Below are 16366 nucleotides of genomic sequence, written 5' to 3' on the forward strand. Positions count from 1 at the left end.
TAATGAGGTGACAGTAGAAAGAACCCAATGAACTGACTGTGTGCTATTACCCCGAATACATTAAGAACCAGGAATGCTCATCTTCTGTTCTGTTGTTGTTATTATTAAAGGGATAGCTCACCCAAAAAATGAAAACATTCTGTCATCATTTACTTACCGTTATTTTATATCCATACGTTTTGTTTTTCTGTGAACCACAAAAGGAGATGTTAGGCAGAATGTTCATGCTGGTCTAGTAAATGGTGACTATGGGGTTTTTTCTACAAAAATCTTCATTCATTATCCAAACTTCTCTGACCAAAATTAAGTGTTAGTCTAAACATAAGAAACTTCTCCCTTCTATTCCAACAGGACCACCAGTAAATGTCACCTGTAATATTTTCATCAACAGCTTTGGCTCCATTACAGAGACAACTATGGTATGTAATCACACTGGTTCAGTTTTGTTTAATATCAACTATTCAGCATTGCAAAGGGGAATTCCTTCTCTTTTGCTCTATTCTTTCAGGCAGTATGCCCTGTTACAATTATATAACTGCTGAGTGAGTTTTTAGTCACTTACCTGACTTCTTGTCTCAAGGAGCACATCGCTTAGTTTAGAGTCCATTGGGTCTGCTGATGTGCTGATAATGAACTGTCTTCCATGCAATTAAAATTAAAAATTGAGAGAACGGACGGAATCTAGAGGGAAAAAGTAGAAAAGGTGACATACCCATCCTCTAAAGCCTAGGCTTAGCACTAAATGTCTCTGTCAGCAGAATGTTTCAGCTGACCGATACAGATTGCCACTGTTAACGGTCTGTTAGTTGGTTAACCTGGGATTTGATAATTGGAAATGCGGGTCTTCCAACAGAAATTAATGTCAAGGGAGAACAAGTTATTTACTGGCATGTTGAGAGCATATCTTATTCAGACTGTGTTAGGTTTGCAATTAAAATGTTAGAAAAAAGCAGAACTAGAACGAAACATTAAAACTAAAAGGAACATTAATAATAATCAAATCCAGAAATCGACCTATAAGGTTTCAGGACCTAACATTTTTTGGTTTTCTCTCCCTCTTCCTACAGGATTATAGACTCAATGTCTTTCTACGTCAGCAGTGGAATGACCCTCGATTGGCTTATAGTGAATATCCTGATAATTCTTTAGACCTGGACCCTTCTATGCTGGACTCCATATGGAAACCTGACTTGTTCTTTGCTAATGAAAAAGGCGCAAACTTTCATGAAGTCACAACAGACAACAAGCTGCTGAGGATCTTTCAGAATGGGAATGTGCTATACAGTATTAGGTAAGCAGTGAAGTCTCTCATAGATTTAAGAGAACACAGAGGAATTCACAAGAATTAGTGCAAAAGTGCAATTTATTTTTTATTTTTATTTTTTATTTTTTGCATGAAAATTCTCCTTCAGGATTATATGTTAAAGACACAAGCTAAAGTAAACAGGGCTGGTTAATAGCATCACAATGATCACAATTTGAGCCATTATTAATCATAGGAAACATACAATACATAAGATGAGAGCTATGTGGCCTTAGTTAGTACTTTTATGTAAGTACTTTTTAATTTCACTCTTTAAAAAAAAAAAATATATATATATATATATATTATATATATATAAGATTTGAAATATATATATAAGATTTGAAAAGTTAATTCTAAGGGTGGATGGAATAGAAAATAATCATGCCAAGCTTGTTCTTTAGGAACTACAGTGAAAAAAAAAATGTTGCGTGTTGAGCATAAAAAGTTCTCCACATGAATGTAAGTGGATATTTTGGGGTTTGAATTTAAGGTTATCACAGCACAAAAGAATCTGGCTTTTCAAAAAAGCACTGGTAGCTTTTGTCTTTCTCGGAGGCACTGCATTAAAGGAGGTAATTACACTGTTTCCTCTATCTAAACTTTCTATTAGTGGTGACTCTTCCTCACGGCTAAAACCTTAATGTGTCAGCAGCATGATAAATAAATGTAAAAGAAAAACAACCGTCAGGCAGTTAGTTTGCTTTTACCAAGAAGGCACATGATACAAAAACAGCAATTCACTGCCTCATTTGGGGATTCACTCTGTTACCACAAATCAAAGAGATGAAGTGTACAGCCATAGAGATCAGATCTTGTACAGAGACTGTATAAACAGGGATTTTAAATAATGGTGCATTCTGAAATAAAATGGCTGTCCTGACAAGCCTCAAAGCTCAGTCATTTACATATGACTTTCCTTCTTGGAACAAAACTTAAGACATTATGAACAATGTACAGGTTGTTTATATGCAATTTCATTTACTGGGGTCAAACTTAAATCAATGCAAAAGCATCTTGATTTTTTTTTTAAATCTTTTTTTTTTTTTTTGTCTTTCAAAGGATCTATCTCAAAAAGATAAGTTATTCACTGAGTCATATTGACCATTATTATGATATTTTTTATATTGTTTTGGTGTCATTTTGAAGCGTGATAGCCCCAAAGTCAAATTAAAAAGCTTGGTCAGATTTTTGTTAAAAAAGAGGGACACGTGGGTGATTAAATACAATTTTCATTTTGTCTTCCTTGTAAGCTCCTTGGGTCTTTCTCTATCCTCTATTTAACACCCTTTTCTGCCCTTTGTGGTTTAACTCTGACCTTTCCCCACTTTCTGCTTTCCTGTTTTGCACTTTGTCTCAGGCTAACACTTATCCTGTCTTGTCCCATGGACTTGAAGAACTTCCCAATGGACATTCAAACATGTACCATGCAGCTAGAAAGCTGTGAGTACTCTATTCTTCTCTTCCTCTTTCCCTCCTCGCCCTTCACCTCTTCACACTTTACTGCATTCAGTTCTTTTGACACTGATATGGAGTTTTAATGTATGCACTAATTGCATTCACCATAAAGCCGTGGTCACGCTAGACATTTGAAATTCCCTCGGACGAGGTAACAGTCGTGATAGGACATCATGCTCTGCAGCATCTTTTTAAAAACTTAAATTCAAAACATATAATAATACACCTAAAATATAAAAACCAACTACTTCACATTCCTGCAGCACTGCAGTTTTAAATGTATGTTCTTTTAATTCAGATACGTGCTCATGCTGTGATGTTTCGATCTGCTGTTGGCCACATTGGTGTCACGTGATGCCAATTCGTAGCTTGAACTTTGGAACGCAGTGAAATGCGAAAACTTTTCATATGGGCTTGCGCTTCTGGTCTGACGCATTCGCAATCGTATGAATGGACGTCAATGGAATTAAAAGTCTATAGCAAATATATTTCAAAACTTTCTTGTGTGCATTGTTGCTTGAGGTGAACATATTTATGTTACATGGTTTAGGGATGGAAATATTTTTGAAACCAGTCTCTTATGCTCATCAAGCCTGCATTTATATGATAAAAAATACAGCAAAAATAGTCAAATATGATGACCCTGGACCACAAAACCAGTCGTAAGTAGCACAAGAATATTTGTAGCAATAGCCAACAATACACTGTACAGGTCAAAATTATTGATTCTTCTTTTATGCCAAAACTTTTATGCAAAAGACTTTTCATTAGTAATATGCATTGCTATAAGGACTTAATTTGGACAACTTTAAAGGCTTTTTTTTTTAATCAATATTTTTATTTTTTGGGACCCTCAGATTCCAGATTTTAAAATAGTTTTATCTCAGCAAAATAATGTCCTATCCAAACAAACAATGGAAAGTTTTCATGTGATATATAAATCTCAATTTCAAAAAATTGCCACTTATGACTGGTTTTCTGGTCCAGCATCACATCTATAAGCAACTTATTCCTGTGATGATTTTTCCCCCCATTATTCCAGTCTTCAGTGTCACATGATACTTCAGAAATCATTCTAATATGTTGAATTGGTGTTAAGGTTACAGCTTTACTGCTTAACATCTTTATGGAAGCCACAATACATTTTCTTTAATGAGAGTTTTTCAAACAGCTAAATTTGAACTTTACTGTCACTTTTGTCCAGTTTAATGCATCCCTCCTGAGAAAAAAATAATAATAAAACTTATGAATGTTAGTATATAACTGCTACCATTAACAAACACTATTAAGATTGTAATGACAGTGCACTGTTGGTCTATTTCCACTTGCAAACCCGGTAACCTTGAGCATTAGATCTGTAGAAAATCTATAAATCCAAACAGTTTTCTATGTCTCACTGCACAAAATAAAGTAGAATCTCCATATCAGAAATGGCATCCTCATTTTAAAATTGTGCATAAAGTGTCCTTCCTTATTACCTTGATAAAATAAAGAGGGAGTCGAAGAAATAGACTATTCACCACCCCAGTGCCCTCGGAGCAGATAGCATCTTAACTCCTGGAACCAATTTAAAGGATATCAATAATGAAACTTTCATTTTGTTTCCCCATTATTATGTGACCCACCTCAGTTGCCCGAGAGGCTTTTAATTCCACCTCCCTGAGACAAAAGAACACTCCTTTCTAACAACCAAAAGAGTCAAATGAGGAATCTGTGTAAAGCAGAAATGCACTGCAGATGCCACTTAGCTTGACACCTGGATTTGGCTGTTGAATTATTTGAGTTGATCCCAATTTATGTGTTGTGACCAACATTCAGTGACTCATATGGTTTAAAAGATTTAGAGGGCGTACTACACACAGACAGCGTTGTTTTACTGTCCTTTCTGTGTCCTCTGTACGTCTACAGTATTTATTCAGTGAGTGGAAAATCCCTCCTTCGTGGCTGCAGTTAAAACTGCCCTCCTCTAAGGAGCAGGGTCAGACAAAAAGAGACACACACAGGAAGACAGGCAGGTTTACTGCCTAACAAAGTGGTTATGGAGGGCATAATCATTTCTGATTAGACAAGCGCACCTTTTTTAGGGCTTTGAAAGGGCCCACTGAAAACTGTTTTGACAAGTGTTAGGACGCAGCCGAGGGGTGGGATCACCTTGTCTGGAAATCCTGGTAGAGAAATCTGATGCTAAAGGCAGGACGTATAGATTAAAACAAAGGTTTGAATAGTAAAACAAAGGAGGGAAGAACGTTTTAGGGAATCGGGTGTGCAAAAGTGTTGTCAAGGAAACAAATATTTCAAGTAAAATTATGAAAAAGGCAAGAAAATGGAGGAAAAGTGGGAGCATGACAAATTAAATAAATGTAAGCATTAATGCTTCAAAAATAAATGATTTTAGGCATTACTGACACAGATTTAGCGAACATATGCTTTTGTGGATTATAAGGAACACACAAATCAAACAGGCTGCACAGACCAACAACATATTTTTTTGACCAAAATATATATATACAGTATATATGTATATTTTTTTTAAGAAACCGATACTTTAATTAGGCACTGAATTTATCAGAGACAGGGAATACTTTTTTAATATTACTATATATTTCTATTTTAAATACATGGTGTTCTTTGAATATTCTTTTCCTTAAAAAGTTCCTGAAAAAAAAACGTTTTCCACAAAAATATTAGGCATCACAGCTGTTTTTTTTAGCAGTGCTTAAACAAACTTTCTTGAGCATCATCAGCATATTAGAATAATTTCTGAAGAATCATGTCACTGAATACTGTCTAGAGTAACGGCTACTGAAAAATCAGCCTTGACACCACAGGGATAATTAAATTTTAAAAATTAAAATATTAAAATAGAAAACGGTTTAAATTGCAATTGTATATCACAACATTACTGTTTTTACTGTATTTTTAATCAGATAAATGTAGCCTTGGTGATATAATATGAGCCTTCATTTAAATTTTTACTGCAACAAGTGAGTTCTAAAAGAATAATATTATGGGAATAGTACAGCTTATAATGCATTTTTGAAATATATTGACATTTGAAACAGTAGACAAAACAAAACCTTTCTTATCTCGGAAAACATTCATATTCCTACCAGTTTGAATACAATGTGTGGAACCACACCGGACTTTTCAAAGACACTAAGACATTCAAGGACTTTCGGTCTTCATCCTTTTTTCATGGGTTTGTTGTTTTGAAGATGAATGGATAGATGTCTTTGTAAATCCCTGAGGGTCGGTGATAGACATCAATATTATTCAGATTTGTCAAGTATTCTACACTGTTATTGCATGCCTCATTCATTTTTAATAGACCTCTATTCTCACCGTGTAGATGTGTCCGTCTTTCTCTCCATCTAAAATTGCGCTTGTGGGAAGCCCTTGAGAAACAGTGGGTCCTAATACACCTGGCGCATTGTGTGGTGTTTTTTTGCTAGTTTCAGCCCAACGTAGTTGTCATTTTCACGTCCTGCACCACGTTGTTTAAATAGCAATTCCATTTGTGCCCATGGGCATGCTGGTCTGAAAACAAGGTATGTTCAGGAGCATTGCAATTTGAGGCAACTGAAATAGACTGTGCCACTGACCAACAAAAACCTGGTCTAAAGTCAATGGTGCATAGTATAGGCAGTTCCACAGTGTGCGTACACTCTTCTTATCACAAAACAGTGACGCACTCAAACATGCCAAAAATAAAGGATTGCAATGTGAAAAATTATTATTGTGTAGGCTACATAAATATAGAAATGCCTGAGGGAGGGGCCCCTGGAGATCTCAACCGACTGGCTGAGGCCAGCCTAAAAAGACACTCAGGACAGTTGACGGGCCACTACTTGTGCGTCGTCACGAAACCTTATCTTTTGCACGTGCTTTTAAACCTTGCCAATTTAACATGTCTCAAAGCGCTTAAACACCGAATCTGCCTTTTCTTGCTTTTGTACCGACAAATACAGATGCTTCTCAATAAATTAGAGTGTCAAGGGAAAGTTCATTTATTTCAGTAATTCAACTCAAATTGTGAAACTCATGTATTAAATAAATTCAGTGCACACAGACTGAAGTAGTTTAAGTCTTTTGTACTTTTAATTGTGATGATTTTGGCTCACATTTAACAAAAGTGTGGCATGGAGGTGATCAGTTTGTGGCACTGCTGAGGGGGTATGGAAGCCCAGGTTTCTTTGACAATGGCCCCTTCTGCATTTTTTGGTCTCTTGTTTCTCATCTTCCTCTTGACAATAGCCCATAGATTCTCTATGGGGTTCAGGTCTGGTGAGTTTGCTGGCCAGTCAGGCATACCAATGTCATTGAACCAACTTTTGGTGCAGTGTGGGTAGGTGCCAACTCCTGCTGGAAAATGAAATCAGTATCTTCAAAAAGCTGGTCAGCAGAAGGAAGCATGAAGTGCTCCAAGATTTCTTGGTAAACTGGTGCAGTGACTTTGGTTTTCAAAAAACACATTGGACCAACACCAGCAGATGACATTGCACCCCAAATCATCACAGACTGTGAAACTTAACACTGGACTTCAAGCAGCTTGGGCTATGAGCTTCTCCACCCTTCCTCCAGATTCTAGGACCTTAGTTTCCAAATGAAATACAAAACTTGCTATCATCTGAAAAAAGGACTTTGGACCAATGGCAACAGTCCATTTCTTCTTCTCCTTAGCCCAGGTAAGATGCCTCTGATGTTGTCTGTTGTTCAGGAGTGGTTTGACGAAAGGAATAAGACAACTGTAGCCAAATTCCTTGACACTTCTGTGTGTGGTGGCTCTTGATGCCTTGACCCCAGCCTCAGTGCATTCCTTGTGAAGTTCTCTAAAGTCCTTGAATCCAGTTTGCTTGACAATCCTCATAAGGCTGTGGTTCTCTGGGTTGGTTGTGCATCTTTTTCTTCCCCTATTTTTGTTCCCCTTAACTTTCTGTTAACATGCTTAGATACAGCACTCTGTGAACAGCCAGCTTGTTGGAAATTAATTTTTGTGATTTACACTCCTTGTGAAGGGCGTCAATGATTGTCAGAGACCATTTTGAAGGCTCAGGAAACCTTTGCAGGTGTTTTGAGTTGATTAGCTGATTGGTATGTCATCATATTTTAATTAATTTAGATCATGAATTGGTGGGTTTTTGAACCAAAGACTTAGACAACTTCAGTATGTGTGCATTGAATTTATTTGCTACATGAGTTTTACAATTTGAGTTGAATTACTGAAATAAATGTACTTTTCCTCATCATTCTAATTTATTGAGAAGCACCTGTACATACAAAATATGTAAAAATACCCAACTTGGAAAGTGTGTTTGAAAAAACTGTTGGTTATGTCTTAAGTGAAAAGTAAACAGTTGAGAAAGAAATTGGATGTGTATCAATATGATGGATGCATTGTCTCTTGGATGCAAAACGCCTAATTTACTAGCTCTGCTGTCGGTGTCTTTAATGTTAATCCAATAAAATGAAAGAAAGAAAATCACTCACTGCTCTTCACTGAATTACTTTGTAGTTTTAACAAGAATGAATCCACAGTAAAACCAAAAAATATTCAGACACCAGATATAATTGTTTATAGTGTTTTATTAGTGGGTGCAGGACACTATAGTTAATTTATGTAAGTATAGCAAAATAAAGCAAACTGTGACATATTATACCCAAAAATTCTTCATACTGTAGACTGCCAGTAAAATTGATAAAACATTTGGGACAAAAAATTATTCAGACACTTTGACCTCACCATGTTTTGCTTACGTGTTTTTTTTTTTCTTTAATTGCTAATGCAACCTTTTTTACAACACAGACTGAACAAATTTAAGCATTGCTTTTAAGCATTGCTTGGTAATTGTTCAACAAAGAATTGATAGTTGTGTCAATATTTTCACACTAACAGTTGTCTGAAGTTTTGGTTGATTGTAATCCATTACATATATTTCTATCAAAGTTAGCGAACATTATTAAGATGAATTTGTTCTTACACAGTTTAACTCTTGTCATAAGAGTTCTTGATATATTTTAATACTAATTTTAAACTATAACAAATAATAGTTTAAATGTGATAATGTAAGAAATCTTGAAGGTGTCTGAATACGTTTTGGTTTGACCTTATTTATTTTATTTTATTGAAGTCTATGCAGTGCTATTTTACATTTGATTATTCGGTTTCCGTACCTGGACACCTACTAACTTGAAAAGAATTAAACATTGTGCAAATAGCACAAATAAATAAATAGAACGAACATATAAATTAAACACTTTCAAACAGGACACACTGATACAACCTAGCCTCCCTAACCCAGCTACGGCCCTGCCTCTGCACACCTTTTTCGCGCAGACAGTATATGTCATCAGCACATTAATGCACGCTGTGCAGACAGAGCGAGAATGGCAGACAAACATCAACACGGTCTTCCATCCTGGTATTGTAGTATTTTAAAAGTTTTCTTGCTGATGAATTACACACTACATAGCCCAGCAGTTCCCAATTCCAATCCTCACACACAAATTGTGCATGTCTTGCTTAGTTAACACACCTGATTCAGTGTGAAGTGTTCCAATCAAAATTATCCCTACACTGTATTCATTGCTCCCTACTCCCTAAGCAGAGGTTTACTTCACTTTGGAACATGGATTGGAATTGGGAACCGCTGATGTAGCCTATTGTAGTAATGTCATCTGTTATTCTGGTCTGTAAACAAAAATGCGTTCAGGACGCATGGTTTTGAACGGCGATTGCAAGGAGGGTGGGACATTCGCTTTCAGTAAAATCAGGCAAATGTTAGCATTTTCCAAGATCTCCTATTGCACCAAATTCAAAAACAAAACTTAAAATTAATTCATCTTTGAGAGCAAGGGGGCCCCCTGGTGTTTCGGGGGCCCTACGCACCTTGCATATTTTGCATATAGGGAGGATCGGCTCTGGTTGTCTGGCAGATGACCTTTTACACAGTGTACAAAGTATGGGATGAGAGAGGAAGCATGACAGGTCTAATTCACACTCTTTTGCACAGATGTGCATTTTTCTATCTCATTCGCTCTCTTTGTTCACAGTTGGCTACACCATGAATGATCTGATCTTCGAGTGGCTTTCTGAAAGCCCTGTGCAGGTGGCAGATGACTTGACTCTTCCACAATTTTTACTAAAGGAGGAAAAAGATCTTGGCTACTGTACTAAGCACTACAACACAGGTACATTTTTCACTATGACCTTAGTTCACGCACATCCAATAATATCTATAAAAAAAATGTAAAATACACTGTGGTATACAGAATTGATTTCAAGGACCTCTTAAAAAAATGCATTAAAAGTTATGCATAAACTATGCATAATTACTTACCTATTATGTCACTGTTTATGCGGTGTCCTAGGTAAATTCACCTGCATTGAGGTGAAGTTTCACTTAGAGAGACAGATGGGCTACTATCTCATTCAGATGTACATCCCCAGTCTGCTGATTGTTATCTTGTCTTGGGTGTCTTTCTGGATCAACATGGATGCCGCCCCTGCTCGGGTAGGCTTGGGTATCACCACTGTGCTCACCATGACCACCCAGAGCTCCGGTTCACGAGCTTCTCTACCCAAGGTAAGATAACCAAAATGACCCTGCTCCTGTGAGAAAAAAAAGAGAAACACTTCAGAAAGTGCAGTTATAAAATAATGAGTGCATTGAGACAATCAATAAAAATGAGAAAAAAACACACAAGAGAAGGAGAGAGGTGGGAATAAGCTAGAAGTGCTATTTGTTAAATTAGCAGGAAAATGATGAAAGCACAGTTGATTCTGTTTCATAATTAATTTAGTAAAAAAAACTTGCTTTATAAATTATGTTCCAAATGCAATACTGATTCCTCTTAACAATTCCAATTCCTTGACCATTCCATAAACAGTTCTTATATCACTTAAAAAAGTCATACAGGAAAAAAAAAATTCTTACAGTTTTTTCTGACTACTATCAGTTTTTCTATACCTATAAATGCCTTTATTGATGAAATATTGAAATTGGTTTGACAATTTGATTCCCAGGTGTCCTACGTTAAGGCCATTGACATATGGATGGCTGTTTGTCTGTTGTTCGTGTTTGCTGCGTTGCTGGAGTACGCAGCAGTCAACTTCGTCTCAAGGCAACACAAGGAGTTCATCAGGATGCGCAAGAAGCAGCGAAGGCAGAGAATCGTAAGTGCGACAAACGTACACACTAACACACACACACAAACAAATACAGGCTGTCTTGTCACCCTGGATTACACTTTGACTCGCATCTCTTCTTATTGTGCTCAGCCACATATCCAAACACTGGCAACGGCCACACTAGGCTACAGCTGGCTGTCACATCTCGTGTGCGGGAATTCAGATCAGCCTGTTTCCATAGTGAACAGAACCTTATGTTGAAGCCACTGTTTGTGCCACCTTGTAAAGCCTAGCCACATCCAATTTCCAAAGGCCAACAACCTGCTTCCTGATCCGAGATCACAGACACTGACTGAAATTCTAAAGAGGCTTCTAAACGAAAAGGAAATACCCTCAAGGCTTTGGAGAGTAAAATCAGTCTAAACACATTTAAATGTAATTTCTATAAATCCTGAAATGTTGGACTATAATAAAGATCAAAGCCCAGCAATCACATGTAAAACTATATTGACTAAAACAGCTAGGGCACTTTCTGGGCTTGTACGACATCCAAACTCACAGTGCTGGAGATTTACGAGTGTGTTCTTTGTATCTGAATCAATAATGAGAGAAAAATAAGAATAACCCCTATTAAGAATGAGTGAGTCCTCCTCCCCTCCTGCCTTGGAGATCTAGGCGGCATTACTCTTCGTCCTATTCTCTCCCGCCAAGAAAGTCTCTGGTCTGAATGATCAATCTGGGTGGTATCGATGCACGGGTCACTGGCTGAGAGAGCTGTTAGGCTGATGGACCAACTACTGGCCAGTATTAATCAATACAACAAATCCTTGGCTTTATCCTGCCTTAATAACACCATAGACAAATTAGGCCACATGTTCCTGCTCAAGAAAACACAAACAGATGGGTGCTGAGAGGATCGTGCCCAGTTCAGGGATGCACAAATCCATATATTTTCAGAATTAACTAGTTGTGTTGCCTGAAAGACTTGTTCACTTATCAGATGTATAATTCGACTGGTTCCAGATGCATGTAATGCCTTTTTTTGGGGGTGGTTACATTTATTTTTACTTTAGTCATTTTAGAACTCATTTCAAATAAAAAATAAAATAAAAAATCTAAATGAAGTTGATTTCTATAATCTGCTGATTAGTATGTGTCTTAAACATCAGCATGACCATTGTCCACTTGTCTTAAAACTTGATCAAGTTTTGCTAAAGAGTTTGAAAGAATGGTCGAATTTAGGTTGAGTGTGCACTTTATTGGAGTGTCCCTCAGAAACCTGCAAGAAGTGTACACTCACAAGTAGTGTTGCCTAGCAACTTGGATGGTGCTGGAGAGCAGCAGCTTGATAGCTGTTGTCTCTTAAATTCTCGTTGAAGTATTTACACAGTTACCAATATTAATGAAAATAATTCTGCTCAGCCTGCCTATATAATGTTATGCACAACTTGATGCTTGAAAATGCACTGAACTGTGCAAGATACGTAAAAATGACAGCTTGATGGAGGGATGGATGTGCTCTATTGATCCCCAGAAGTTAATTTAGAGAAAGAACGAGACAGATGTTTCAAACTGTTATATAACAGGAGCATTTCACAATGCTCCATGCTCACTGTCATTCTTCCTCATGAAGGATCAAGCAAAGCAGCCAGGAATCTTCGACTCACTATGGAGAGTGAACAAGCTCCCTGGCAACAGCGCCAGCAAATTCAACCAGCACTGTAACACCTGTGCCAGGGTAAAAATACCATCTGTGTCCCCTTCTTATTTGCCCACTAGCAAACACTGAGTCCCATAAGCCCAGAAGCCCCTCCGTCCTAAACTGGCCCAGTTCACAGCTGGTATTAACATACTTCTCAAGTGATCGCTTACAATTGTCGTTTATTCCTGAAAGTAATGCGTCTCCTGTGATCACATGTTATTGAATATAGAAATGAATGTTAATGCCAGGTGTAAAATGGGGCATTATTGTCCACACATTTCTATTAAACCCATTAATTGCATACATTGTTAACACAAAAACAGCTTGGATTATATAGTTATATAAGCACATTTACTTTAAGCACATATGTATTACAAATGCTTGTCCCATACTCCAGAGCAAATGTGGTCATGCTGAAGTAAATATAAACATTGTAAACAAATATGTAAACTTTATGGTTTTATATATATATATATATATATATATACATATATATATATATATATATATATATATATATATATATATATATATATATATATATATATATATATATATAAACCTGCAGCTGTTGTTTCCAGAAATATAATGTAAATAAAAATACATTAGAAACATTGTAGGTTTTATGAATTCAACTTAAATTTGTAGACTGTAGCCTATATTAATATACATACTATGTACTATGATAATATATTGTGTTACTAAGAAATAACCTTACACCATAATGTGCATAACTGAAACAAGAAAAAAATTCAAAGGAAAACTGTCAAATGTAAATGGTGCCACAAAGAATTCATAAATTGTCATTTACAAATTTCACTGTAAATTCTGTGATGAATTTTTTATTCTGAAATTGTACATATAACACTATGTTCCTTGAAATGATTAATTAGATTTATGTATAAGTGAGGGAATGAACTGTACTGTTAATCAATTATGCACTTTTTACCATAGCATTTTTAAAGAATTTTACCAATAAAATTACAATATTTTTCTCAGTGTATATTTAGCAAATGCACCAATGAATATTTCTCAAGTATGTGCTTATAGTAAAGTATTCATACCTCCACCCAGAATCTTTCTTTCCTTCAGAGTTTGTTGAGTGACCCCAGTATGCAGTAGCCCTTAGTCCTTATACAAAGGGAACTGACTTGTTTTATACTTAATCGTTTTGTGCAGCAGAGTTCTTTTTACATGCTAGACTCAGACTCTGAGTCTGGATACGCCCTGGCCATGATTAATAAGGTAAGCACTGACCTAAACTGTGTTCACAGGTGACATTCATTCACTCTAAAGGGTGTCTTTATCTTAAACCAAACACATCATTATTCCAAGGCATGTGATTGACTGGATTGTTTTTGGGTCCAAGCAGAGAATTTAATGAAGAACTAAACGAGAATTTAATCTTCTTATCCTCTCGAGGAAAGGGGTAATTTGTCTTAGATTGACAGATAAACTGATCCAAATGACTAATTTATATGGCATTAGAGGCAATGAACTAAGCCAAAGTGGAAAGGTAAGGGGAATACTTTCTAAATAAAGCCTTCTGTTTGTAAGTTTGTAAGTGAACCATGCAGGAATTATTCTTGTGTCCATCTTTACCAATGTTTTTTGCTTTCTAAAACAAGTAAAGTATAGCCCACCACCAATTGCAATTTTTTAAGTGCTTTTATTCGAAAGTGCCACGCAATTTCTGTGATGGACTGCCACTATTTATTGTGCAGCGAGAGGAGTATTTATCCAATTTTCTTTGTTGCCTGCTTCTAATAATGCCTTTCTTCTGTTAAAGGAGGAGGAGATTGTTCGGGAGAGCCGTGGCTTTTACTTTCGTGGGTATGGACTCGGCCATTGCTTACAAACAAAAGACGGGACAGCTGTGGAGGGGTCCACCGTATTCGCCCCACCACCCCCAGTGCAAGTGCTATACGATGGAGAGGCCGTCCGGAAGCGTTTTGTGGACCGAGCCAAGCGAATCGACACCATATCCAGAGCCGTGTTTCCTCTCAGCTTCCTCATATTCAACGTCTTCTACTGGATCACCTACAAAGTGCTGCGACACGAGGACATCCACGCTAACCTGTAATCGCTCTTGGTTACACCACTGGCTCATCTTACTGCTTCTTTTCTTTTCTTATATCTCTTCATTTGATCCAAAACCGCCTGTCATACTCGCACTAGAAGTGTATTTCAAAGGCTTATTCACCCCAGAATTGCCGTCAGTGCTAAAACCATGTGCTCAGGTGTGACTTCTGGATTTCAAAAATATTTTAAAGAGCTCACTCAGAGCAAAGGGGGCTCGTAGATGCAAATGCTGCTGTTGGGGACCTGGCTCTCCTCTCTTTCACGTCTTCATTCGAGTGGATTGCACTAATAGCCAGTGCTATTGTCCTCACTTCGTAGGCTCCATTTGAGTTATTGGCTGAAAGATTCTCGGTTGGATAGAAAATATTGACTTGAATTTTACCACAAGGCGCATCCTTGAATGAATGTTTTTGAAAACCTCAAAACAAATGTGTTTTTTACATCCTAAAATGCCAAACTAATGGGCTGTGAAGGGGAGGATTGGGATTTATTATTCATGAGAACAGTTACAGGGCAATGGTGTACTGTTTTACTAAATAATGAGATTATAAATATATATGACTGTATAAAGTGTACATATGCAGAGTTGTTCACAGACTGCAGACAGCACAAATGTGTGTTTCTTTTTGTCTTTTGAATTTGAATAAATGGATATTCTACCAGGAATCTCGGAGCTGTTTTCTACCGTGGTGCAAAATGTTACACAAAAGCACAAAAAAAGTATTCAGTCTGGATTTATTTCAGGATTAGCGTATGATGAACCCTATTCAGAGTGATTCTTCTGTTGTTTTTCATTAACATTAATCATTCCATTCGGAAAATGCAAAAATCCAAATCATTCCATCATGTGTTAAATTGCTTAAACTAATGGCAGTAAGAAACGGATGATTTGTGACGCACTGTCACTGTGCAAGCACTAGGCTTTAATTGTCAACAAACAGAGACATGTATCACGCATCACAGCCATTCTTTATTACTGCTAGCCCCAAATGTGTCCCTCAGTCAAACATAAAAGCCATCGTTTATTTTCCTGTCCGAAGAGCCATTGGAGGGTGTGCAGAGATGCAGGGTGAAGGAGAAAAGCCTTCGTGCTGAAGAAGGATGGATGAGGATTTTAATGGGAATCACAAGGTGTTTTTTATCAGCTAATGAGTTTGAAAAGGACTCTGCGTTCTTTGCTAATGACAATGAATTAAGGTCATCAACCTCGGTGCACAGCCCTTTGTCTGAGGAGTAACTAATCTAGACTTCTGTATGCTAGTGTCCCATGGGTGAGTGAGTGTATGTACAGACGAGCAAGTGGAAAAGGAAACAAAATGCTTTGTGCAGGAAATGATAAATGCCGATTAATGCCACCCCATTTGTAAAAACATTACCTTGGTTTGTAACACCTAACCAACAGAATTACAATTAATATTTTTGTTAAAGTCCAAATGAAATAGAAATTCAATCCTATTTCATTCATCCCATTTTTTTAAAATGCATATATATATATATATATATATATATATATATATATATATATATATATATATATATATATATATATATATATATATATATATATATATATATACAGTGCTTTAAGTGGCCCAAAAGAGGTGCCCGGTACTCTATTATAGCCTATTTTATTAACGGGATGGGGGGCTTATGATATTAGACTTCGTAGCCTATAATAAAAGATAATGAATTT

The 16366-nt window shown here is 36.8% G+C and overlaps 1 protein-coding gene across 2 annotated transcripts in view; it reads left to right on the plus strand.

Moving 5' to 3' along the window:
- The window catches only part of glra4a (glycine receptor, alpha 4a), a 36358-nt gene extending 21022 nt beyond the window's left edge, over nt 1-15336 (plus strand). Inside the window, exons 3-9 of one of the 2 annotated variants that reach the window (XM_026280889.1) lie at nt 352-419; nt 1068-1291; nt 2664-2746; nt 9812-9949; nt 10277-10344; nt 10785-10934; nt 14381-15336. In XM_026280889.1, the coding sequence (XP_026136674.1) occupies nt 352-419; nt 1068-1291; nt 2664-2746; nt 9812-9949; nt 10277-10344; nt 10785-10934; nt 14381-14674 (1025 nt within the window). In that variant the 3' untranslated portion in view covers nt 14675-15336. Of the gene's footprint in view, nt 1-351; nt 420-1067; nt 1292-2663; nt 2747-9811; nt 9950-10129; nt 10345-10784; nt 10935-14380 lie in introns of both variants that reach the window. The other variant, XM_026280888.1, reaches the window with a different exon arrangement.
- Nucleotides 15337-16366: the final 1030 nt, after the last annotated feature.

Source organism: Carassius auratus, chromosome 14 (assembly GCF_003368295.1).
Source record: "Carassius auratus strain Wakin chromosome 14, ASM336829v1, whole genome shotgun sequence".
NCBI classification, from domain to species: domain Eukaryota; kingdom Metazoa; phylum Chordata; class Actinopteri; order Cypriniformes; family Cyprinidae; genus Carassius; species Carassius auratus.